Source organism: Hemicordylus capensis, chromosome 13 (genome assembly GCF_027244095.1).
Source record: "Hemicordylus capensis ecotype Gifberg chromosome 13, rHemCap1.1.pri, whole genome shotgun sequence".
NCBI lineage: Eukaryota > Metazoa > Chordata > Lepidosauria > Squamata > Cordylidae > Hemicordylus > Hemicordylus capensis.
This window is the reverse complement of record NC_069669.1, coordinates 7,503,914-7,529,903: the sequence shown is the minus strand read 5'-3', so window position 1 is coordinate 7,529,903 and position 25,990 is coordinate 7,503,914. Positions and strand designations below refer to the sequence as shown.

At 47.3% G+C, this 25,990-nt stretch overlaps 3 protein-coding genes across 4 annotated transcripts in view; 2 read left to right on the top strand and 1 right to left on the bottom strand.

The window, feature by feature from the left end:
- Nucleotides 1-25,990, bottom strand: part of IFT140 (intraflagellar transport 140) — a 97,518-nt gene that overhangs the window by 13,005 nt on the left and 58,523 nt on the right. The window contains exons 19-20 of the mRNA XM_053276148.1: nucleotides 5,269-5,446; nucleotides 1,593-1,783 (exon numbers count right to left, since the gene is read on the bottom strand). Coding sequence (XP_053132123.1) covers nucleotides 1,593-1,783; nucleotides 5,269-5,446 — 369 coding nt within the window. The remainder of the gene's footprint in view (nucleotides 1-1,592; nucleotides 1,784-5,268; nucleotides 5,447-25,990) is intronic.
- LOC128336463 (60S ribosomal protein L30-like) lies at nucleotides 132-543 on the top strand. The gene has a single exon (XM_053276154.1). It carries the CDS (start codon nucleotides 164-166, stop codon nucleotides 509-511), a length of 348 nt encoding a protein of 115 aa, XP_053132129.1. The 5' UTR covers nucleotides 132-163; the 3' UTR covers nucleotides 512-543.
- TMEM204 (transmembrane protein 204) overlaps nucleotides 12,384-25,990 on the top strand; it is a 57,234-nt gene continuing 43,627 nt past the window's right edge. For both annotated transcript variants that reach the window (XM_053276153.1, XM_053276152.1), the window contains exons 1-2: nucleotides 12,384-13,536; nucleotides 24,826-24,981. In XM_053276153.1, coding sequence (XP_053132128.1) covers nucleotides 13,257-13,536; nucleotides 24,826-24,981 — 436 coding nt within the window. In that variant the 5' untranslated portion in view covers nucleotides 12,384-13,256. The remainder of the gene's footprint in view (nucleotides 13,537-24,825; nucleotides 24,982-25,990) is intronic.

The following is a 25,990-nucleotide window of genomic DNA, read 5'->3' as shown; positions in this document are numbered from 1 at the left end:
ATCTGCCCTAGTTACGAGCCACTCTCTGTAAAGCATTTCTTACCCTACAGGGTCGCATTTGCACATTTTAAAATAGCATGACATTGAAAGAAATACAGAACGGTTGCCCGGCCATCTTGGAGTCACCTCTCTGGTAACGGTAGGCCGGACTCGAGCCACAAGAATGGTGGCCGCCAAGAAGACGGAAAAGTCCCTTGAGTCCATAAATTCCAGACTTCAGCTGGTTATGAAAAGTGGCAAATATGTGCAGGGATACAAGCAGACTCTGAAAATGATCCGGCAGGGCAAAGCCAACTTGGTCATCCTAGCCAACAACAGTCCTGCTCGGAGGAAATCAGAAATAGAGTACTATGCTACGTTGGCCAAAACTGGTGAGCACCGCTACAGCGGCAACAATACTGAATTGGGTACAGCTTGTGGCACGTGCTACAGAGTATGTACACTGGCCATCATTGATCCAGGTGATTCTGACATCATTAGAAGCATGCCAGAGCAAACCAGTGAGAAGTAAATTCTGCAGAACTTTTAATTTTATGTAATAAAACTGGTCAAACAAGTCAAATTCTTGAGTCTGTGATGTTTACCAAAGAGAAGTCCGTGTCCATTCTAAGTTGTTCGCCAGAGAAAACCACTGTCTGTTCCGAGTCGCTCGCCAGGGAAGTCCGTCGTCCATTCCGAGTCTTTTTTTAAAATCAGTTTGTCTTTGCCGAGGATTGTCCGAAAGGTTAGTAAAAATCCGTGCCAGTCGCAGTTATCTATTTAGTAATCTCTCTGAGGAGCAAAGGTTTCCTGAAGATGTGATCGCTTAGGCGGTCAACAAAAAACTGAGGAAAGGGGATGGATGCCTAACCGCCATTTAAGAGTACTGCAGCCACGCGCTGCCGGCGGTTGGGCGTCACGAGGAGCTAGAGAATTCTATCCGAAGTATGGTCTGCGCAGACGCAGAACCCAGTCCTTATGGATGTTGGAACCACTATCCAGATCATGCTACTTGATTCCTCTGATTCTACCCTTTGGGCAGGCCTATGAAGGTCACTCTGGCTCAGGGGTGGGCAGACATGGCCCTCCAGCTGTGGTGGGACTACAGCTCCCATCATCCCCAGCCACTGGGGATGATGGGAGTTGTAGTCCAACCACAGCTGGAGGGCCATGTTTCCCCACTCCTGCTCTAGCTGCTAGCTGAAATGATGCCACTGATACACACGAGCCAGAATCTGCAGAAGTTTTCCGCTCACAAGAATTAAAGGAGGAGGCGGCCTATTTGGTTCAAGAACAGCTCTAGGACTAGAGTCTCAAACTCCCCCACCCCCATGGACCGCTTGGAGTCTTAGCCAACCATTCAATACACTTTGTTTTTGGTTCTAGCAGCAAGGTGGAGGGACTCGATTGCGACAGCAATGAATGCTCCACTGAGACACCTTAAAGGCCAAGTTGAAGACAGAACATCCTGGAGAGAATCGATCTATGTGGCCACTAAGAGTCGACACCGACTTGTTGGCACTTAATCAATCAATCAATCAAAGTGTACAATCTGTACAAAACAAATCGTTAAAAATATGAAGGGCCAGGTTTGGATTCCAGCAAGCACTTACTAGTTGAGGGCGAGGTAGTGCTCGGCGGTCGCTTCCAAGTGCTTGGCGTAATTGTAGTAGGTGGTGCGTAAGTGGACCCGGTCATGAGCCTCGGCCACCTCGATGGCTTTCTGCCACTGGTCCGAGGCCTGGTAGAACTTGTTCAAGAGGTCGTAGCGCTTGCACTGCTTGTACAGCTGTTCTGCATCTTCCTGGAATGGAGACCAAATCAGCTGGATCTGGAGTGCTTTGTGAATTACGCTGGTTTTTTAATGCATAGATTTTCATTGAATTAAAATGTGCTTTTATAGAAAACAAAGGAACAAACCCTCCAGGAGTTCAGAAAAATATACTCAGAAGTCAAATATATACCCTCTAGGAGCTCAGAAGTCAAATATACAATAAATTAAACAAGATCAGATTAGAGGTGGGTTCAGAAATCACATAGAACCATGGTTTATTTTTCTAACCACAGTTAGTTTTGTATATCTGAACCCATGCCAGGCAACATACCATGGCTTATTCTGAGTAGTCAAACCACGATCTGAACCCAAGGTTTGAAGTTGGTTGGTTTGTCGTGATTACGGTCTCACATGATGTCTGAATCGTGGTTTAATCTTGGTTTGTTCCAGCAGCTCTGACACCTTATGGCCTGGTTCACACAATAGTTCAAATCTAGGTTTAAAATCAGTAACCAATATTCGCTTATCATGTTGGACTCACGCCAAGATTACAGATATCACTTTGTGTCCCAAGATGAATTTAAGATTCTTGCCATGAGGCAGAGTCACACAACTGCACTAATGTTGGGTACCAGTTTTAAATCTAGGTTCATACTATTGTGTGAAGTTTGCTGGTCAATGACCGAATAAACTTATAACTCAACTATTGTGTGAAGCAGGCCAAAGAGTTACTGGTAACAAGAGGATGATGGCAACAGATTAAGACAGACAATTGTATGTCCAACCCCCCCCCCCCGCCCCAATAAGCAATGTAGGATGAGAGAGCATGCTTCTAAAATCTGTATTACCAAACATGATCAAAAGTACCCAACTAGTCACAGTCTTTCTAACACAATCCCAGCTTCAGATCCTGGTTTATTTGCAAAATTGGACTAGAATAAGCCAGGATTACCTGATTCAGACATCACAACAGGACTGCCTGATTTGGGTGTCACGACAGATCCTGGCTTGTCCTAAGCCAGGATCAAATGCAGAATAATTTCATCTTGAATATGAACACCAGTGATTGGGGGACATCATGTGAAACCAAGATTCAATCCTGGCTCTGCATGACATCCGAACCGGACCACTGTGTGCCTCATACTTGTGAGCAGATGGAGACTTTTGAGGCAGATTGTCAGACCTGAGACCAACCTCCCTTTTCCAATCCCATTTCTAGGTGTTATCTTCAGGTTCAGGCATAGGAAGGGAATTTGTCACTATCCATTGTAAGTAGGCTTTGATACAGAATACTCAGTGAGCCAACTGCTTTTTCAAATGGTTTTGAAATGTGAGATAGCTGAGAACCTCTGCCCTGCTACCTGAGAAAAAGTGACAAAGTGGCAATGTGTACGGTGGGAATAGCTGTATGGTTTCAAGGAAAGTATGAATGTACATTTTGGTAATGCTTAGTATGGGTCAGCAGCAAGGGTTAAAACAGGGATCTGAGTCCACACAGCTCAGAATAGCAGCCCTATTCTGAGAGGCAGGATGTTTACATAGAAATAAGGAAAGAGCTAAGCAATCAGACCTCCAGGTCACTTCAGGAGGGAGGTGGCATCCACAGGGGAGGCTGGTGGCTCGAGGAAACTGTCCTGGTCTAGCAGGTTGAAAGAGCGCCTGCTCTCTTGGTAGCAACTTCCCAGAAGCACGGAATCGTGGGGAGGCCTTTGATTTTGAACACAACGTGAAAGCCACACAGATTTAGGTGTCGGCTCACAAAAATGGGCCCACAGATTTCGGTCATCAAATATGCTTGCTTGAAATATTTACATCCCGCCCTCCAGTAGTCTCCTGATCAGGGCAGCTCATAAAACCCATAAAAACAGAGACAATTAAAAAAAAAACCCTATATAAAACTAATACAATAATACAATTTTAACAAAAAAAAATCAAGACTCAGTTAAAACCAGATTTAAAGATACAAGTTAAAAAGTTAAACCCCACCAGATATACAATGCAGATAAAACATTAAAACACCTCCCTGGCTCTTTAGCTGTTTTTTCAAGATGTTGAAGTAGGGGGTTCCAAAACCGAGGGGCCACAGTTGAAAAGTCCCTGTCTCTAGTTCCCGCCAACCAGATCTCTATTAGTGGCGGGGCCATGAGAACAAAGGTAGCCCCAAAGGGGGGGAAAGGGGACAAGCGTCTCCTGAGAAAATAACTTACACTGCCAGCTGCCCCTGCCCCCTCCGATTTATGTTTCAGAAATCTAGCACATGGGACACAGCTCACCCACCCAGAAATGCACTTTGCCCCTTCTGTGCTCCCCCTGCCCAACTGCTGCTGCTGCTGCTGGAGGGCCTGAGAGGCTGAATGGAGGGCCCTGGCAGGTTTGTATCCGTGGATAAGACACTGCAAGTGCAGAAAGAGGAAGGATCAAGTTCATTTTGACCTGCTGAATCACTTCCAAAAGGACATGAAGGCATTTCTGCAAGGACTTTAAAGTGGCACTTTTGGTATTCATTTGCCCAGGGGCAGGCAAATTGCTCTGGGCCTTGGACTGTTCCCCCTTCTGCTCCGTAGCTCTCTTCTCAACATGGCCAGATGTCATCCAGATGAAGTTCTTCCAACCTGAGGTAGGTCTTGCCTTGGTTTGCATTTGAATGGAAGACTACATGTGAGCAACTTAAGCTATTCCCCGTAGGGGATGGGGCCACTCTGGGAAGAGCAGCTGCCTGCAGAAGGTTCCCAGTTCCCTCCCTGGCAGCATCTCCAAGATAGGGCTGGGAGCGACTCCTGCCTGCAACCTTGGAGAAGCCACTGCCAGTCTGTGAAGACAATACTGAGCTAGATGGACCAAGGGTCTGACTCGGTAGAAGGCCGCTTCCTATGTTCCTAGGGACATTTGGTCTGGAGCAGCAGGGCCCTTCTCTCATTCTTATATCAAACCTCACGACAAAACCTTCCACATACCCAAAGGTTATACAACAAAGGAAATCTCCCAGGAGCATTCAAGACTCCTGGGGGTCCACATGACCCCCACACTTCACCCACTTTGAGGCCAAGGACAAGGGTGAGTTCGACCTGGCTCATTTTAATTGGCCATTTTTGGAAGGACGGTATATCAGTGAATGAATGAATGAATGCCAGGAGACACTTCTTTGTGATGCCTCACTCCAGGGCCTGCAGAGTTGCAAACAGAAGTTAAGAAGGATCCCTTGAACCACATTTGAGAGCACTTGTCCCAGGCCAGCAGCGCTCAATGTTGGACTACAACACCCATCACCCCCAGCCATAAGAGCCAAAAGCGGTCAAAAGCCGCTGGGGACGATGGACATTGTAATCTAACACCTGGCAACCCAAGGTTGAGAACTCCTGACCTCGGACCCCCATCATCTGGGGACCCAAAGGCTCCCCAAAGCTATTGTGGCTGTGGATGAGAGTCCCACACCCTCTGGGGACCCAAGGACGAGGATCACTGGCCAAGGCTACTCAGATGGCCAAGGATGACGCAAAAGGGGGCCTCCAACTTACCAACATGCCCAGCTGGACTGCCAACATGGCCACCCTGGCTTCCAGCTCGGGCTCCTGCTCGGCCTCCCGCAGCGCCCTGGCTCCTCGGGCATGGCCCATGTTCCCCAGGCAAACCCTGGCCACGTCCAGCCTTTGAGTCTTCACGCACATGCGGGCCATGTTTTCCCAGACAGCTTCACTGCAGAAAGGGAGGAAGGATAATCCCGAATGCATGAGACATTTTAAGGATTTGTACATAGAATTAAGAAGTTCTCAAAGTCAGCCAAAATGGACCAGCGTGGTCCAGTTAGAGTGCTGGGCTAGGAGCCGGGAGACCTGAATTCAAATGCCCATACAGCCATGAAACTCACTGGGTGACTCTGGGCCAGTCACTTATTTCTCAGCCTAACCTACCTCACAGGGTTTTTGTGAGGATAAACATAAAACCAAGTACACCACTCTGGGCTCTTTGAAGGAAGAGCAGGATATAAATGAAAAAATACATACATACCTACAATGAAATAAAGCTAGAATATCAGCAAGGTGTAGAACAGGGGATCCCAACAGGGGGTACTAGTATTCCTTGTGGTACTTGTAGGGCTCCCAGGGAGTACTCAGCACCCTCCTGCCTCCCCACTCTGCAGCCATGGTATTTGTTCCCCATCTAAGAATGCAGACCTTTTGAAGAACAGTTAGACCACAACGGTACATTTATTAGTCCAGGAGAACTGGCCTTGTGGTAGCAAGCATGACTTGTCCCCTTAGCTAAGCAGGGCCCACCCTGGTTGCACATGAATGGGAGACTACATGTGTGAGCACTGCAAGATATTCCTCTCAGGGGATGGAGCTGCCGCTCTGGGAAGAGCATCTAGGTTCCAAGTTCCCACCATGGCAGCATCTCCAAAAAGATAGGGCTGAGAGAGATTCCTGCCTGCAACCTTGGAGAAGCCACTGCCAGTCTGTGTAGACAATACTGAGCTAGATAGACCAATGGTCTGACTCAGTATATGGCAGCTTCCTATGTTCCTATCAGCATGGTGTAAAACTTGGGTGCCAATGAGGAAGACCCAAATTCAAATCCCCACAGGGCTCATCATCCCTTGGCCTAACCTACCTCACAGGGTTATTGTAAGGACAAAAATAAGGGGGGGGGAGGGTGGACCTATACTGTCCTGACTTCCTTGGATTAAAGGAATTAAACATGTAATGGTTAATGAATATACAAGAATAAAACAACAGAATACTGGTAGGCCACTGGTAAGAGTCACAAGAAACATAAGGTTACAAGAGAGATGAGAGCAACAGAAGGCAAGTTAATGGGTAGAAAGCACTGAATCTTCTTCTGGATGTTGTCTTGTCCTTAGCTGATGCTGCATTCAGCCATGTTTAACCAAATCAAAGACAAGTCTGAATAAGACAAGCCTCTTTTAAAAAAAGGATGTACCTATATTTACCCAAAAGGAAGAAGACTCTGAATTTAAGATGAGCCCCCGATTTCTAACATAAAAGAACTTGTGGGGAAACATGTCTTGGATTCTGGTAAATACAGTATCTCCTGCTGACTGCAGCTTCCATCATCATTGCCTAGGAAAGCTTACTTTCCCCGCTGAATATTAAGCTGAGCACTCAGAACGAAATAAAAATATGTCAAGTAACAACCAACCCGACCCCCACACCAGACTTGGGGAATTTCCTGAGTTTATCTTTGGAATGCTACCTCACATCTGTGCTTCATCAGCTGCAGCTCGCAGTCCTAATGAAGGCCAGATGCTGCAGGGGAGAGATGAAGGATCCCTATCTTTCTTCTCCCATTTAAAGAGGCACACACCTGCCGGTTTGTATAGTCCTCCGTCTCATTATCTCCACACCTCCGTTTCCCATCTATAAAATAGGCACACCAGTTGCCTGCTCCAGAGAGTCATTGTGAGGATGATCTAGTTAAGCACGAAGCAATGTATGGCACGCTAAAAGCATTCTCTCACCAATGCTTTTTAACATCTGCATGAAACTGCTGGGTGAGGTCATCATATATTTCTCCTTAACATCATCATCAGGAAATGGCATTCATTCCTTAAATGCCTGCGCACAGGCAGTAATGGGCTGGATGAGGGATAAAAAATTGAAGCTGAATCCAAGCAAGATGGAAGTGCTCATTGTGGGGGATCATAATTTGAGGGATGAGTTAGATCTTGGGGTTACACTCCCCCAGAAGGAACAGGTTTGTACCTGGAAGTGCTCTTAGATCCAGGCCTTATCCTGGTATCTCAGGTAGAGGCTATGGCCAGGAGTGCATTCCATCAACTTTGTGTCCATTCCTTGAAGAGAATGATCTCAAAACAGAGGGGCACCAGTTGGTAACCTCCAAGCTTGACTATCTGTAGTTTGGGCTCATTGTTGGCCTTCAAAGAGAGCCCTAAAGACTTACTTGTTTGGCCTGGCCTTCCAAGGTATTTAAATTGTTGTTAAGTATTTCCAGTTGGTTTTAAATGGCTCTGAACTGTTTTAAATTTGGTTTTTATATTGTTTTAACCTGTTTGTTTTAAATGGTGTTTGTATTTTACAGAGCATTTGGATGGCGTGGTATAGAAATGTAATAAATAAATAATAAAAGTGCTGGATACAATTATGAGAGTTTCGGATCCAGCTTATTTCTTGTCCTTGCCTTTTTTTCTTTGTTTGCTTTCCACCCATCCAGACTGAAAGGACACCAATAATCCAGGATAACCCACCACTATTTACCTCCGAGCTGCAACTGTGAAATGAGTGCCAATCAACACTGATTCCTCTGGTAATGGAAGGTCCCAGGTTCATCTCCAGGCCAGGCTGGCAAAGACTCCTGCTGAATCTTTGGAGAGCCGCTGCCAGCCCGTGCAGACAATATTGAACTAGATGGACCTGCGGTCTGACTCTGTATAAGGCAGCTATATTCCGACCAGGTGCTTGCTGGGACAACATGGTCTAGGTAATGGCTGCACAACCCCCACAGGTAAAACCACAACATCTGGAAAGGCCTGATTACTCATTTGAGTGGGTTAAAAAAAAACCCTAGATGCAAAGAGTTCTACAGCAAAACAGAGCAGAAACAATTTAGCCCCCAACTCCATCTGTCTCCCCCCACAGAAGGAGACAGGAACTAAAGAAGGAAAAGTCCCATCCTGCTGGGTCTCTAGCGTGATGCGAGCTATGCTGAAGAACTTCTAACTGAAAGGTACCTCAAGGTTTCTTGAATTTAAAAAAATCCTGTGGCTGGTGGGGCGGGGAGCAAAGCATTAACCATATTGAGCCCTAGCTAGATCAGAGTTCCGCCTCTTCTCCTTCCTGCCAATCGCCACAGGGAAAGGAAAAGCAAGATGAAACCCCAAGACCCTGGCGCGGCCTTATTTTTTGCATCTCACAGGCGTACTTGAAACACATGGACAACTGGAAAATTGTACATGGGGGCCAGAGTAAATACTCACTTCCCCTTTGGGCACATCATCTCTTTGCTTCCATGGTACTTTTTGATTGAATGGCGTGAAGGCTCCAAACACCACCAGTGGTCATAAGTAATTAGACTCTTAAATCATATTCAAAAGGAAAGCCAGGTCTTATCCATGAGGACTTGCTATTCACCCCTTTTGCCAAATGCAACAGGAGCAAGAGAAACACAGACGGACTAGGGCAGGGGTTCCCAACAGGAGGTACTAGTAATCCTAGGGGTGCTTACTTATTTGATTTCTATACTTGAAGGACTCCCAGGGGGTGCTCAGAGCCTTCCTGCCAAGTGTTCCCTCTAACAGGGATTCCCAGATGTTGTTCACTACAACTCCCAGCATCCCCAGCTGCAGTGGCCTTTGGCTGGGGATTATGAGAGTTGAAGTCAATGACATCTGGGAATCCCTGTTAGAGGGAACACTGCTTCTGCCTCCCCATGCTGCAGCTGCAATATTTGTTCCCCATCTGAGGATCACCAGCTTGAAGCTGATGCATCCTCAGAGATGTGTCCACTGGAGAAGGGGAGGGTGAAAACCTGCCTCTTCTGCTCCTGATTGGCTGGCTACCTGCTGAAGCTCAGTGTGCCCCTCCCCTCAACCTGACTGACAGACATCAGAAAAACAGCACTGAGTATGCCTATTAAAATTAATTTCAATAAGACCACAGTTTATGAGTAAATTAGTGTGGATGTGAGCATCCACTGGAGTTGCTTGTCTCCCTAACTGCAACACGTAAATTTGTGTTTTTATGTATATGTGTATACAGACATACAGACATACAGACACACACACATTGCAGTTATGAGACAGGCTACTCCAGTCACTGGCTAACATCCAGATAAAAGTTGCCCATAAGCAGTCTTATTGAAATTAATAGGACTTAGTCTGTCTCATAACTATAAAATTTAAAATGTTGTGTGTGTGTGTGTGCGCGCGCACGCACACACACACACACACACACACACACACACACACACACACACTCTCTCCCTCTTTCTTTATAGTGTACCTGAGCTGAAGGTTTGGGACAGAAGGGGTACACTTATTTTAAAAGACTGGGAACCCTGGACTAGGACAGATTTATACTGCAAATATGTCATTGGTTTTATACCCGTTTAACCTTCGTGTCTCCCTGTAAAGGATCCTGGGGGCTGTAGTTTGGTGAGGGTGGTGAGAATTCTCGGTTAGGGATTCCTGGTTACCCAGGATTCCCTGGGAAGAAAGAGAGGCAAACCAGGTCTGCAGAATGGCCATCATCCCTTCCCAAGCCCATTCCAATGCCTACGTGCTCTTTCAGTTTGGTTCTATAAAGGAAAAGGATGGGGACAAGTAAGTGTTATTTCCTAAAGAAAACTGAGAACCTCTACCGCTTTTATTATTTTAATCACCACATATGTTTGGATTTACTGTAACGTACACCATTACAATAACTATGTGATAGGAAGAAAGACACGGGCTAAAAAACGAATATTGAGGAATCAAGCTAATGTCAAGCTGAAATGACCTCCTCTGTTCTTATTTAAGATTAATTTTGTGTTAACGGCGTACGAGGTGACATACAGAGCAAATATTACCTAACTATTTGCATCTTGACTTATTGATTGCTCGGTTATTGGTTGTTTGGGATTGTGGAAGTTTCTGCCTTTACTCTTTTTATCCCTGCTATCTCTGCTTTCATGAATGTTACGCTGCAATTTTACTGTTGTATTTTGACCCAGTCATTTTAAATGCTTGCTGTTAGACACTTTGGAAGCTCTGACACTGGAGACCAGAAAATAAGTGTGTGTGGGAGCGGAGAGGCAGGGCGGGGGGGGGGGGGGCAGGGAGAGATCTAAACCCAATAAAGAAAGTCTTTGTGAGTTTGCAAGGAAGGGAGAACAGTGGTCTGGGGAGGAGAACTGGGGAGGTCTTATTATCTCATTTGCTAAGCAGGGTCTGCCCTGGCTTGCATTTGAATGGGAGACTACATGTGTGAGCACTGTAAGGTATTCCCCTTAGGGGATGGGGTCGCATTGGGAAAAGCAGAAGGTTCCGAGTTCCCTCCCTGGCAGCATCTCTAAGATAGGGCTGAGAGAGACTCCTGCCTACAACCTTGGAGAAGCCACTGCAAGTCCGTGTAGACGATGCTCTGTTCCTATAAGTGGGCTATGAGAAAAAGGCTGTGTACTTTCTCCGTATTTATTTCACTTATATGCTGAACATATACTGAGAGAAGCTGGATTGGAAGACGATGAGCTTGGTTTTAAAGTTGGAGGAAGAAACATCAATAACCTGTGCTACGCTGATGACACTCTGATAGCTGAGAATGCGGATGATCTGCAAGCTCTAGTAGTGCAAGTCAAGGAGCACAGTGAAAAAATGGGACTACAACTAAATGTAAAGAAGACTAAACTGATGACAACGGGTACAGCAACCAGCCTCAGAACTGATCATGAAAACATGGAAGTGGTGGATAGCTTCTGCCTTTTAGGATCGACCGTCAACAGTAAAGCTTTCAGCAGTCAAGAAATACGCTGCAAACTAGCACTTGGTAGGGTTGTAATGAAGGCCTTAGAAAGGAAATTTAGATGTCATGACGTGTCTACACCTACAAAGATGAGAATAATTCGGGCAATGGTTTTCCCTGTGACGCTCTATGGATGTGAATGCTGGACTTTGAAGAAGCAAGATTGAAAAAGTATTGACGCTTTTGAACTTTGGTGCTGGAGACGACTTTTGAGGAGACCATGGACATCCAGGAAAACAAACAAATGGATCATAGAACAAATCAATCCAGAATCTTCAGTTGGAGCACAAATGACCAGGCTCAAACTCTCATACTTTGGACACATTATATGAAGACCCAGCTCCCTTGAGAAGTCCATAATGCTGGGAAAAGTTGAAGGAAAGAGAAGAAGAGGACGACCAGCAGCAAGGTGGATGGACTCGATTACGACAGCAATGAATGCACCACTGCGAGACCTTAAAGGCCAAGCTGAAGATGATGATCCTAGAAAGAATCTTTGTGGCTGTTAAGAGTAGACGATGGCACTTAATCAATGAGTGAAGGGAAGAGCTATAGTATTAAAGCAACTTACAGAACGTTGAGGGAATCTAACTAATCATTTGGCTCACAGAAATTACTAGGTTTTGCCTCATGATTGGAATGACCGCTCCTCAGAGTGTGCCCACGATGCTTAAATCCTCAGCTTGGGAGGCCTTGCTGCTACCAGAGCAATTCCCAACTCGCAGAGCTTGCACTCAGTAACGTTTGCCACCAAGAAGCAAGATTCCGAGAAGCCTCTCCCGCATCTGGCTTCTCCAGACTTCTTGTTTGCTTTGGACTGGGTTGAAGAGTTGAACTTGGTTGCTTGGGAAGAGGTCCACATACCTCCAGTCCCCCAAAGAATCCTGCTTTTCCCAACAGAATTTCATCATTCACAGATCCGAACCCTGACGGCTGAATCTGACACAGAAGAAGGGCCAGACGGGGGGGAAGCAGCCTCTGCCCTCTCCACAGATCCTCAAGAGGCCCTTTCGGGGCCACACCTGCATAACAAATCCTGCTAAGATAGCCTATCTGAACTGGCTACATTTTTCTGGGAAGCAAGGAGGAGGGGGAGGAAGGAGAATACTGGAATGAGGTGGGAGGCTGGGGAGTGGGGTGGAGAGAGAGAGACTGGGAGTTTCGAAGTCTCTCTGGTCTTTTTCTTTCAGGAAACGCATCCTGTTCACATCTGACTGCTGTGGCCGTCGCTCCGTTTGTTGCGGCCGGCTACGCCCTGAAGCTCACCAAAAACAGCCACAAAAAACAACCGTTTCCTCTTCGCTGAGAGATAGGAGGAAAAAACTTCCTTGCAGCCGCGGGCCAGCTTTCCTGCCGCTCACAGCTCTCACACTGGGCGAGGAACAGGAGCCCTGCAGGTTTCCTTGGAATACACACGAGCCTACCAGGGCGTCTGGGGGGGGGGGGATCAGTGGTGCATTTCACTTGGAGTTTGCCTTGGCTTGGGGCATGAAATCCGGCAGTCCTTCTGGGATGTTCTGAATTCCGGCGGCTGCAAAAGCAGTTTCGGAGCGGAGGCTGCCTCACTCATACGCGAGCCTCAGCCTCTCCTTGCAGCGGTCCTCTGGAAGGCTGAGGTGCTGCTGGCAGCATCCGCAAGGGATTGCACCTCAGCTGCCCTAGGACGGCGCAGAAGTTTTGCAAAATTTGGTCCCAGAAAGCATGTGCCTCCCTGCCTTGCAGTTCTTCGCCAGCGTGGCTCTGCTCAAAGTGCAGGAAGGTGGATAAGCCACTGCTTGAGACGACAGCATTCTGGAAGCCTGGCTTGTGCACTTTTGATGTGGATTTTCCCTCTCTGCCTAACCGATCTTTGTGCCATCAGACGCATCCAAGGAGTTGCCTTTGAGAATGAACGGTGATGTTCTCTAGCCATCCATAACCTCGTCCTGGGCCCACCTTCCATCTGCGTCCCAATTCAATGTGCTGCAGCTGATTAGGACTCTGGGGATCTTTGACCACAAGACGCTGCCAGCTGTTGATGACAGTCAGATATGACTGTCCAGAAACTGGTAGCCACAGCTGTCTTGGTAGCGCTGGTCTCCCTTATTCTCAACAACGCCGCCGCCTTCACCCCCAACTGGGTGTACCAGACCTTGGAGGATGGGCGAAAGCGCAGCGTGGGGCTGTGGAAGATGTGCTGGCTGGCAGAGAAGGGAAGAGGAGGTGTGGGCACAGGTGCCAAGCATGGGCAAGGGGCGGAGCGTGAATGCGAGTCCTTGGGCTGGGGTGCCGAGCCAGCTGGGTTCCAGGAATCCCGCAGTACGGTCAAACGTAAGTCTTGCTTCTTCTTGTCTCTGTCCGTCTCATGCGACTAGGATGCTGGCCCTTGACACCCTGGGGAGGAGAGCTGGTCCGGTGGTAAAGGTTGGTGTCGACTCGTGGTGACCACAGAGCCCTGTGGTTGTCTTTGGTAGAAGATAGGAGGGGTATCTCCCGTGCAGTATGAGATGATGCTTCTCAACATCGTCCTATATCGCCGCTGCTGCCTGATATAGGTGTTTCCCGTAGTCTAGGAAATATACCAGCGGGGATTTGAACCGGCAACCTCTGGCTTGATAATCAAGACATCGCCCCACTGCACCATTAGGTGGCTTTGTGGTCTGGTGGTAGCGAGCGTGAATTGTCCCCTTTGCTCAGCAGGGTCCGCCTTGGTTTGCATTTGGATGGAGGACTATCTCTGAACGCTGGGAGGTATTCCTCTTAGGGCATGGAGCCACAGCTCAGTGGAAGAGCATTGGCATGCTTACATGCAGAAGGTCCCAGGTTCAATCCCTGGCGGCATCTCCGGGGAGGGCCAGAGAAGACTCTTGCCTGGAACTTTGGAGAGCCGCTGCCAGTCAGGGTAGGCAACAATGAGCTAGATGGACAAAGGGTCTGACTTGGTAGAACAGAACAGAATAGAACAGAACTCAAGTGTACATTCTGAATGTATGAAAAATATTATTTAAAAATGCAACACCTGTAGCATACTGGTAATATAAGGAATTATTAATTCAGAAATAAAACCAGTATCACCACAAAGTAAAAAGTAGGCCTATGTATACTCCACAGTTCAGCCAATAACTAGTCCATGCCTAGGAGATGGAGATATATATATAAAAATTTATTTATTGACATTTTTATAACGCCCAGAACTTAACGTCTCTGGTCTCAATCCATCCCAGAGAAAATCCAGTGGTGCATTCCTATCTTCCTGTGACAGGTGACTGAGTCTTATTCTGAACTCTGAGAGCGATGGTAAGTATTTCAATGCAAAAAGGGCTGGGCACACAGAGGCCCACACATGCTCAGCGTCTTTTCAGGATGGAGCCCCAGCTAAGCATGGGAGGCATTCATGAGCAAGAGAAGAGGGTTTGAGTCAGGAAAATCACAGCCCTGGGCTGCAGTAGCAGAGGTGGGGAGCCAACCAAGAGTTCTGAAAGGCAGCATGGACACTACTACTACTACTACTTCTACTACAACAAATCATATTTATATATTGCTTTTCCACAAAAAGTTCTCAAAGCTGTTCACATAGGAAAATAATACATAAGATGGCTCCCTGTCCCCAAAGGGCTCACAGCCTAAAAGAAGGCAGAAGCCAGCAAGTGAGATGCTGTGCTGGGGGTGGATTGGGCCCGTCGCGCTCCAGCCCCGGCTAAACAGAAGAGAATCACCACTTTGAAAAAAATGCCTCTCTGCTCAGGTGGCAGGGGCTGAGCCAAGTCAGATTCGGAAGCCCATCTCTGGGGAGAGGTCCTCCAGCTCCAATCTGACCTACAGCCATATTGCCCTACCAGCTCTTTCTGGTTGGGCTAAATTGCAATCCAGAAATGGCCCAGAATATTTCACACTGTGGCAGGGGGAGGCTTCAGCCTTGTAGGCCCCACCCCTAATGCTGAGCTGCCAGTGGGGCCAAGAATCTAACTGGAGGCTTCCCATCATTCTGAGCGATGTAAGTTTTCCCCCTGAAAGAGGAAAAAAAGCAGCTTGGCAGGCGGGGGGGGGGAGAGTTTTTTGGCAGAAATTTTGCCAGAAGAGAAAGGAGTAAGAAGCCAGCCCTTCTCAAAATTGTCCCGTCCCCCCCCCCCCCGGCCTGACCTCTGCAGTTGCATCTTTAAGTCTGAGGAAAAGGAACGTGAGACTCTGGCGTTTCGTTGTGCCGTTTCCAGTTCACTAGGTGGCAACACTTCGCAAGGTGTGGAGTGGGATAAGCCAGTCTTCAGAGACAGGACAAAATGGTCTGGGCAGAAATGTCTGGAGCTAACCCCAGAAGCCTTCTCCCAAGCTGGAAAGAGGGTGACATCAGACCATGACCTGGGATGATGGTAGAGCATCCCGGGTTCAATCCCTGGCAGCATCTCCAGGGAGAGACTCCGGCCTGAAACCTTGGAGAGCTGCTGCCAGTCAGTGTTGACAATACTGACCAATGGTCTGGCTTGGTATAAAGCTGCTTCCTGTGTATCTCCAGAAGCAGGGTTGTTCTTTTTTAAAAAATATATTTATTTATTGACATTTTGTATTTTACAGCATCTTTCCCAGTTCCCCCAACCTTCCCTTCCCCTTTCAGCACTGGTTGGGGGGAGATGGGAAAAGAAAGGAGAGATGGGAAGAGAAAGAGGGAGAAGGAGATTAGAAGAGGAGGGAAGGGAGAGGAGAAGGGATGCTCACCATTGTACTAGTAGGTGTGGGTAGGTCAGAGGAGTTTTTATTCTAAGAATAGTTCAAGGAAGTTGTCCCAGATTTCTGACCATTTATCCGATTTATTTACTTTTATGAGGGCCCATTTTTCATGTGCCGCTAACTCAAGCAGGTCCTGTACCCAATCCTCACTTCTAGGGGGATTGGGAGATTTCCGCTTACTCAATATTAACCCCTTGGCCACCAGTAAGCTCCTCCATAGCCATTGTTTAGAACTGGATCTAACTCTCTGTTATCCGACTCAACCCAACCTATCTGTCCTTATTCTGCTCTTGCCAGTTGGGACAATTCAGGTTGGTGCCAGTGGAAGTTAGAATTAATTCCAGGGTGTCAATCAAGTATAGAGAACCATTCACTGACTGTGTTTTGATACTGCCACTGATCGATCCACTACGCAATCCAAAACGTTGATGGTCAAGGGATGTCGGAGCAAGGCAAATACAGAGGAAGTCGAAATTACTTGAAGGGCTGTGAAAAAGGGAATGAGAGCCACAGAGTTGCATGTATCCTGCACTAATTTTTTTTTAAGCAACTGTCAAAATAAAGGATTCTGCATCAGGAAAAGCTAGATCTTGCCATAGGTTTTAATAAGGTATTCTGTCCTTGCCAGCCAGGGGAAGGAGCAAGGATGTATCCAGGGCAGAGAAGCCCTTCCTACTCCCCAATGACTAGTAATCCTGTCCACTCTGGCTTTTGCGGCTTGACCGGGCATTGCCCACAAATGACCATTCTAACTTTGCAGCCATAAGGGCTAGAACCTTACAGAAAGAAAGAAAGAAAGAAAGAAAGAAAGAAAGAAAGAAAGAAAGAAAGAAAGAAAGAAAGAAAGAAAGAAAGAAAGAAAGAGATTCATAGGACCTGAACTCTGTGCCCCAAACCAATCACTGTTGAGATGCGACTGCAGAACAACCTGTCATGGCTCAGACTTCTGACTCAGAAGAGTCAGAGCAGGAATGGGAGGATTCGCCTGCTAGTGAGGGCTCAGAGGCACAGCAACAGGAGTTGGCAGGGAGACCAGACTCTGGAGCTGAGGATTCGCAACAGCTGCCAGACATGATTTCTGATGGGGAGGAGCCTGGGATATCACCTGTCTTGAGAAGACGGTTCAAGAGGGAGGCTCAGTGGAAGTCACGCAGGGGCAGGAGATAACAAGAGAGGAAGCCGAAGTGCTGACTCAGGGAAGCCTGATTGGTTGCTTCTCTTGAGCCATATATATTTGGCAGTCTCTCAATTGCTCAGGTGCTGTTTGCAACTTTCGCTGGTTCGCAGACAGTGTGCTACTGAATTCCAAAACTTTGTCCGAGTTCCCGCTTGCCTTGTTTATGCTTTCCTGCTTTGTTCTGTTAATTCCTTGCTTCTGTTGTCCTTCGCTATTTTCATTCCTTGCTCTATGTTTTCTGTTCACTTATTACTCAGTTGTTGTTAGAGGGGGGTAACTAGTGCAGTTCAGGGGACTTAATTCATTTACTGTTTTTCTCTGTGAGCCTTTTATTTTTCACTCATGCAGTTCCGTTGCCACTTTCTGTTAACTCACTGGGGAGTGCTGAAGGGGGTTGTAAATCCTGTTGGGTTAGCCGAGCTAACAGATTTAGGACAGAACCGAAAACATACAGCCTTGCTGGTTTCAGCTGAGTGCCGCTTCTGCATTGTCAATTTCAATCTAATTTCTCCTTGAGAAGACTGAATGAATGGAGGGTGAGGAAGACACACTCTCTATTTCTGTGATCACAGCTGGGGAAGGGGCAGAGTAGCCACTATAATGCCTGAGCCTGGGCTGTTGCTCTTACTCTTGACATCACAGGAAGTGGGAAGAAGGAACGAGGCAGTGTATAAGCCAGAACAGTTTGGTGAAACTGGACCTAGAACCGATGCCAGCCCAGGCCCCTAGAACCCCTGGTTTGCATCAAACACACCCATGAGGCAGTGCATGGTGCACAGCCAGTACTCAACAGACCTGCATGCTTAATACAGGAACCAATATGAACATAGCATCTTTGAAACAATCTAGGGCTGGTCCAGATGAACACAGCCCAGCACACTTAGGCTGCCATCTCCTGAGTCAGACACTTGGTCCGCCTAGCCCAGTAGGGTCTACACAGACTGGCAGCGGCTTCTCCAAGGTTGCAGGAAGGAGTCTCTCCCAGCCCTACCTGGAGATGCTGCCAGTGAGGGAGCTTGGAACCTTCTGCATGCAAGCATGAAGATGTGGTTCCACTGAGCTACAGTCCCATCCCTTAAGGGCACTCACATGTAGTCACCCATCCAAATGCAAATCATGTCAGGCCCTGCTTAGCAAAGGGGGAAATTCAGGCTTGCTATCAGTAGCCACCTAATGGCGCAGCAGGGAAATGACTTGACTAGCAAGCTAGAGGTTGCTGGTTCGAATCCCCGCTGGTATGTTTCCCAGACTATGAGAAACACCTATATCATCCCATCTGTGATAGAGGAACGAACATTCTGCAACCCAAACAGAAGTATTGGGTTGCTGTGGGTGCCGTTGTGGCAGAGAATGTGACTCGATAGGAATACAAGTATAAGAACCTGCAATTTATTGCACGAAAGTCTCCTGTATTATATGCACGCGTAATAAAACAGGGATTATTCTTCTCATCACCATGTGCATATCCCAGCCATCTTTCATTGTGCTCAAGGTGTCATATATGGAAGTTATCTCATTTTATCCTCACAGCCACCCTGTGAGGCAGGTTCACTGACAGTGCTGTACCAACAATGGCAGGTTGTGGGAAAGCTGGTAAGATTCCATCCTGTAGCCTATTAAAATCTGCATACTCTCAGGCACAGCTAGCCCAGACACATTTCTGTATGACAGGCTTCACAAGGCATTGTGGATCTGTGCACGCCACACCAGTGGGAAGACAGCCTTGAGTTTCTCTCCGGATTCTCCGGATGAGAGGCTGTTAAAACCCTGCAGCTCATTAGAGGTTCCCAGTGCTGAATACGCTCCTTGTCTGAAGCTTGAAGTGAATAGCCCAGTTGTTCCTTTAGGAAGCTCTCCATACCAGAGATGTCAATGGGATGAGGGTCTTTTGTGCGCCACAGCGCTCTTGCGGTTAGCAAGGAGTCGCCATTGCCCAGGGACAACCCTAGGTTGCTGAAACACCATTGTGATGTGTGCTCTACTCAGACTGGTGGAAGCTCTGGCGTCCTTGCTGAGGAATCCTGTTCAGGCACTGGAGCTCAACAGGCCAGGCCTGGTGCTGTTCTCAAGGGCGGAAATGCCATGAAAGGAGGCGTGCGGGAGCAAAGGCCTTGGAAGATTCTCAGGGATCTCAAAGACACAGGAAAGAGCTGGCCGCCGGGAGGCTCATTTCCCAAAGAGAGAGGCACGGAGAAATGAAGCTCTTTCCTTCTTATAGCTCTCGGGGTCATCGATTCGAGAGAAGGGGAGCGGCCCGATACGACCAGCGGCTACGTGACTCCCACGAGTGCTAAATATAAACACCTGCCTCTCCACCCGGCATGATTTACATAAAGACATTTTCACTATGAAATATGGGGGGCGCGAGGCCAGAGGCACAGCTCTGTGTGGGAACGAGAAACTGGAAACTGTTTACAGAGGCAGCTAACCAGACAATGCCAGGACTCATTAACCACGTCGCAGATATTTCGCCTTGGAAAGCAGCCAGGCAAACACCAGAGATGCCCAAAATAGAGTTCAGCGCGGAGCAGCCATCCTCGAGGGCTCCGAAGTCTTGGGCCAAGGAAGGTGAAGCCATTTCTAGAAGCCGCAGTCGGCTCAGCTGCAGGGTCCCAGTTGCACAGAGGAAGCGGCCTTAGACCAAATCAGACCCATGATCCCACAAGCTCAATCTTTTCTACACTGACTGGCAGCAGCTTCTTCAAGGTAGATGCTGCCGAGGATTGAACCTGAGACTTGTTGTATACAAGCAGATGCTCTGAGCGACAGTTCGCTCCCTTACGGCATTCACATGGGAGTCTCCCATCCAATCGCAAGCTAAGGCAGACCCTGCTTAGCAAAGGGGACCATTCATGCTCACTACCATAAGACCAGCTCTCCTTCCCAGAATCAAATTCTAGGACACAGGAAGCTGCCTTTATACCAGAGTCAGACCGTTGGCCCATCTAGCTCAGTACTGTCTACACTGACTGGCAGCAGCTTCTCTAAAGTTTCAGGCAGGAGTCTCTCCCAGCCCTACCTGGAGATGCTCACAAGGCTGAACCTGGGATCTTCTGTATGCAGGCAGATGCTCTCCCACTGAGCTGTAAGCCCATCTAAGGGGGACATCCTAGGTGGGCCCTGCTTAGCAAAGGGGACAATTCATGCTTGCTACCATGAGACGTTGAAGGCACTTTTGATACTCACCCTGCTTGCAGCCTCTGCACTGAAAATGTCTGGGAAACTGCAGCAGGCTGGTCTGGTGAGGAAGGACGTTGCACTCGGAGGCAGCATGCTGGCCGTTGTTTCCCCTTCTATTAGAATATATGCAAGCTAGGCAGCATCCACACAGACCTGCTGGTGAAGGGGGAAGCCGAGGCACTCATCCAGCATCTACATCAGGGCTGGGCAAACTCCCCCCCCCCCCGGCAAGCTGTTGAAGCACAACTCCAGCTCCCACAATTGCAGCTTGATGGTGAATGGCAGAGCTTGTTCCATTGAGGACAACTCAGGGCCGCGGGGGTGTTTCCGCAAGTCAGTGATCTAATGTAATGAATGATCCTTGTGGAGCTGGGATGGCCAGGTCCCATCCCCTAAGGGAGGAGTTGTTGAACCACAACTCCCATGGGTGGCTGGGGATGATGGGAGTTGTAGTTCAACCGCAGCAGGAGGAGGGCCAAGTTCCCCAGCCCTGATCTATATTCTTAAAGGCTCTTCTCCACGCCCCCACAATCTTCAGTGAGGAGGCAGATGCTGACCAGGGACTGTGATGGTGTCTTCTCGGTGATGGTGCCTTGAATCCAGAAGCCGCTCTGCGAGGAGGTGTGCCTAGTGCCAAGCCGGTTTCCTTTCCCACGCTAGGTGAATACCTTTTTAGTTGCCCAGGTCTTTTGGAATGCAACGTTCTCCTTGGAATGTAAATTTAACATTCTGCTTTCAACGTTTTGCTGTTGCTAGTTTTCTGTACGTCGCCAGCAGAAGAGTGCGGTAACAAATGTGAAATAAAAAGCCGCATATCAGAACTCCAAACTATCATTCGGGCCCAGCCCACCAGCCTCAGCAAACATTGCCGGTTTTCAGCCACCATAAATCCCATTCAAAAGCCCAAGCTGGCCAGTAAGGGATGCTTTCCCAATTTAGAAGGCATAGATGGCTCAGGGGATTCACCCCTATTCCTCAAGAGCCTGAATGCTATATCAGAAGGGCGTGTGTCTTGCAAAGGAGACACTTGTAAGGCAGGCTTCCAGACAGCGTTCCCAAGTGGGTGCATCCCCTCTTTGAAATTCACCCACGCATTGCTTCTTCAACGATTTGTTTCTAACCCTTTTCAAGGCATACATCTGACAGGCAAGTTTAAAAACATTAAACTGGATACAGCACGGAGAGTGGTGCCCTGGATGGAGACGCTTCCTGGTCCTTTCTGGGACCGAGCCGTTGCTGTCTCCTCAAACATGACATCATCCTCTCCTCTTGCACGCCTAGCTCTGCACACGGACTGGAATGATGCCACAGTTCCCGCAGTGCGATCTTTGCTGAAAGCAACACCTGACCGCTGGTTCAGAGAGAATACTGATGCTGGGAGGGCTAGTTCAGGGTAACAGTGTCGCTCCCTGATGAATCACTGCTATGGGAGACTAGCAAAACCCCTGCTAACTTGGCAAAGAGGCATCTTCTAATGTGGTGATTCTCTTTATTTAGAAGGAGGAGAGTAACTGGCCCTGTCCACCCCCAGAACAGGACCTCCAGTGACTGTTGCTGGTGTCTACCTTGTGTTATGATTGTGAGCCCTTTAGAGACAGGGATCCATCTTGTTTATTTTTTTATTTCTCTGCGCAAACAGCCCTGAGCAATTTTTGGAAGGGTGGTATAGAAATCGAATAAATAAATTAATGATGATGACATTATTATTTCTGGTTTACACAGTCAGACAGGTGTTATTGACTGGTTTGTTTTATCCAGACATCAAGTCCTTCCCAAGGACCTGGGATGGCTGGATTTTATTATCAGTGTTGTTGCTGTTATTATAGATATTGTCGCAGAACATAGGCTGTTCCCAGTAAAGTTGCTTTTTGTAAGTGGCTGATGGTGGTTTCTGTGGCCCCTATGGTGTTGAGGTGCTCTTCAAGTTGTTTTGGAATTGCACCCAGGGCGCCAATGACCACTGGGATTACTTTGGTCTTTTTCTGCCACAGCCTTTCAATTTCAATTTGTAGATATTTGTATTTGTAGATATTTGTATTTTGTTATTTTTTTCTATTTCTTCTATTTCTTCTTCTTCTTCTTCATCATAATAGTGAAGTACAGGAAGCTTCCTTATACTGAGTCAGACCCTTGGGTCCATCTAGCTCAGTACTGTCTATACTGAAGACAAGAAGACAAGAGTGAGCTACATAGACCAGTAGTCTGACTCCGTATATGGCAGCTTTCTATGTTCTTATGAACTCCTAAGTAAGCCCCAGTGAGTTTCATAGGGCTTAGTCCCATGGAAGTGAGGAGAGCTGGTCTTGTGGTAGTAAGAATCAATTGTCCCCTTTGTTAAGCAGGATCCTCCCTGGGAGCCTACATGTGGGAGCATTGTAGGATATCCCCCTGAGGGAATGGGGCCACTCTGGGAAGAGCACCGGCCTGCTTGCATGCAGAAGGTTCCAAGTTCCCTTGCAGGCATCTCCAAGATAGGGCCGAGAGAGACTCCTGCCTGTAGCCTTGGAGAAGTCAGTCTACCCAGAGTTCCCAGTCTGGATAGACAATACCGAACTAGATGGACCAATGGTCTGACTCAGTATAAGGCGGCTTCCTATATTCCTAAATGTGCACAGCATTGCAGCCTTGGTTTGTCTAGAGCACAAGACACAACCCAGAATAAAGTCTGGTTGGCACCCAAGTTCCTAAATCAACTCAGACCCTCATTTCTGCAATCATTACCCAAAGCAGATCAAGCCAGATTCAGTTACCTGGATTACAGAGACGTTGATTTGATTCTGATACTTACAAAACACAGGCTTTATTTGGTTATGTTAAATGACATCCCTGGGGACATCAGTGCTGTGTAAATGCAGGGTAGTCAGATTAGACAATATTTCTGAAGCAACAACATAAAAAATGATCTCATTTAGCAATCTAATTACGCTGGTGCTTTAAGCATATGTCTACGTCTCTTTTTGTTCTTTTTGCAGCAGTAATTATTACTTTAAAACTTGAACTTTGAACTGTCAGGTATTTTGCCCCAAAGCTTGCTTTCTGATACAGCTAATTTGGATTTTGATAAACCCCTTTTCTGGTTTCGGATGCAATGCATTTGTCAAGCCAAATCTGCTTTGGGCACCAAGAGAGTTGCCAACAGGCCTGGCTGATTCCGGGGTGTTTGTGGGCTGGCTTGTTCACCCTGGTTAACTCTGAGATACAGCTGAGCAAGATCTGCTTTATAGACTAGTTTTTGCCATTACAATAGTGAGAAGCCGAGAATACATTGGGGCTGCGGATGACGGGAGTTGTAATTCAGCAACATCTGGAGGGCCAAAGGCCGGGAACCCAAGCTGTAGAGAATTTGGGTTCTTCAAACTACAAGATATGGGATGACACCATCTTGCCTGCCACGAAAGCTCTTTTAGCCCCTTTAGCCAACCACTAAAGCCATCTTTTTAAAGTGCGGGCCACTGGCAATCTGAGAGCCATTTTTCGCGGTGCTGACCTCCACACAGATCTGCACTTTCCTTAGTGCTGATGGGGAGGGGGGGCCTTAAGAGAGATGGAGCCCTCCCTTAAGAGCTCTAGGAGGAAAGCATCAGGAAGGGCCACGCTTCCCAGAACTCTGTGCATGCCTTCCGGTGTTGTGCAGGGGCTCAAGGGAGCTCCATTTCTCTTAAAGGAGCACACACACATACACCAAGCGTTGGGGGGAACTGCATGCTGGGAATGGTCCCCTCCGAACGCTGCACTAAAATGAATTCCATTCCACATATTTTGACTATACAATAAAATCCTTTCTATGTGATCACATAAATAATACACCAAAAAAATGTTAAGACCGATAATACTGAAAAGCCAGTCTAATTAAACACATCAAAAAGCCATCATATATTCTAAAGCCACATCCTAACCCTACGAGGTTGTATCTTAAGAACGTCAGTCACGACTAGGCACCAGAGTGAAGCGCCAACTTGGGTCACCAAAACGTCCCCCCAGAGATATGCCCATTTATAGAGCAAGGGATTTCTACTCGAGAGCAGCAGCAAGACAGGATGTTGTGTTGGCACAGTGGCACTTACAAAGCCTGGAGGGAAAGGAAGGAGAGGAATAAAAAACAGGAAACCTACCAGGTTAAAAAGGAAAAGAATGAGGCATACAGGACTTTTCAGGGAACGCAATCTAATGTAAGGTGATCTCTATTAAGTATCCATATTCCTGACTACAGACCCTGAAAGTCAAGCTTCACAAAATGAATGCAAACCAGAGCAGGCCCTGCTTAGCAAAGGGGATTTTCCATGCTTGCTACCACAAGACCAGCTCTCCTCCCATTTCTCTTATTTATTTATTTGGCATATTTTTATACTGCCCAAAACTTACATCTCTGGGCGTAACTTACGTTTCTTACCCTGTCCTTGATCACATGGACGAGTCTTTTGCAGTTTATGATGAGCAAATGAGCACACACAGAGCTCTTCTGAAAGGACTGGCCATTTTCTCTGCCTCCCTGACGTGTACGCTGATCTCTAAATACCCTTTCACTTTTTTGTTTCTCTCAGTGCAGTTTGACATGATGCGAGCCTGCAACATGATTGCCACCGTCGCTCTGACAGCCGGTCAGCTCCTCTTCATGTTGGGGTTGGTGGAACTGCCCATTATTTCCCAGGATACCCAGTGGTGGGAGGAAGCCATAGCTGCTGTGTTCCAGCTAGCCAGTAAGTCATTCTTTGGCAACTAAAATGTGTATCTATTTAGAACAGGAAAGACACTGCGTTCCTCTTATGAAGTTCCCAAATGAAAATGAACAATGAGATGGTCACAGTTTCATACCCTTTATATCCCTGGCAAACTAGATCCACCATGGCGCCCATCAACATGCTGGATCCACCATGGCGCCCATCATCTTAGTCTTGTAAAACCTCTCAACCCATTCCCCTCAACTTCATCCACTGGTATGTGAAAGTGCTCTATGGCAGGGATTCTCAACGTTGGGTCCCCAGATGTTATTGGATGTCAGCTCCCATAATCCCCAGCCCCAGAGGCCTTTGGTTGGGGATTATGGGAGTTGAAGTCCAATAACATCTGGGGGTCCAACACTGAGAATCCCTGCTTTATGGTTGTGCAAGCACCACAGGCACATGGCATCATTTGTGACAAGGAAAATACAAATATCACCCTAATGCCCAAGCTATTTTGTGAGCTTCCTGCTTATTATTTTTCTTTTGTACTTTTTCTTTTGAACATGACCTCGTGGGCTGTGCTCTAGCTGTTTAGAACTGAAGCCTATTACTTTGCTCCTATATTGCATCAGTTTAAGAGAAAGTAGAAATGCAGAAAGGGCACATCCACCAAAAAGCACAAAAAAAGAGAGGAAGAAATAATCCATAGGTTTAAGGCAAAATGGTTTAATTGAACAGATCTGGGCCGATCTTCAAAAGGGGGAAAAGGAGGAGCTGGGAAACGACAGACCTGTCAACTTGACATCAATACCTGGCAAGATCCTAGGAGAGATGATCAAGCAGTCGGTCTGTGAGCACTTAAGAAAACGATCTGGTGATTAGTGGGGGCCAGCATGGATTTATCAAGAAGTTATGCGAGACTAACCTCATCTCCTTTTTTGAAAGAGTGACTAGTTTCAGTAGATCAAGGGAATACTCTGTTCATAATGTATCTTGTTTTCAGCAAAGCATTTGACAAAACCTCCCATAATAATAGCCTTATTGC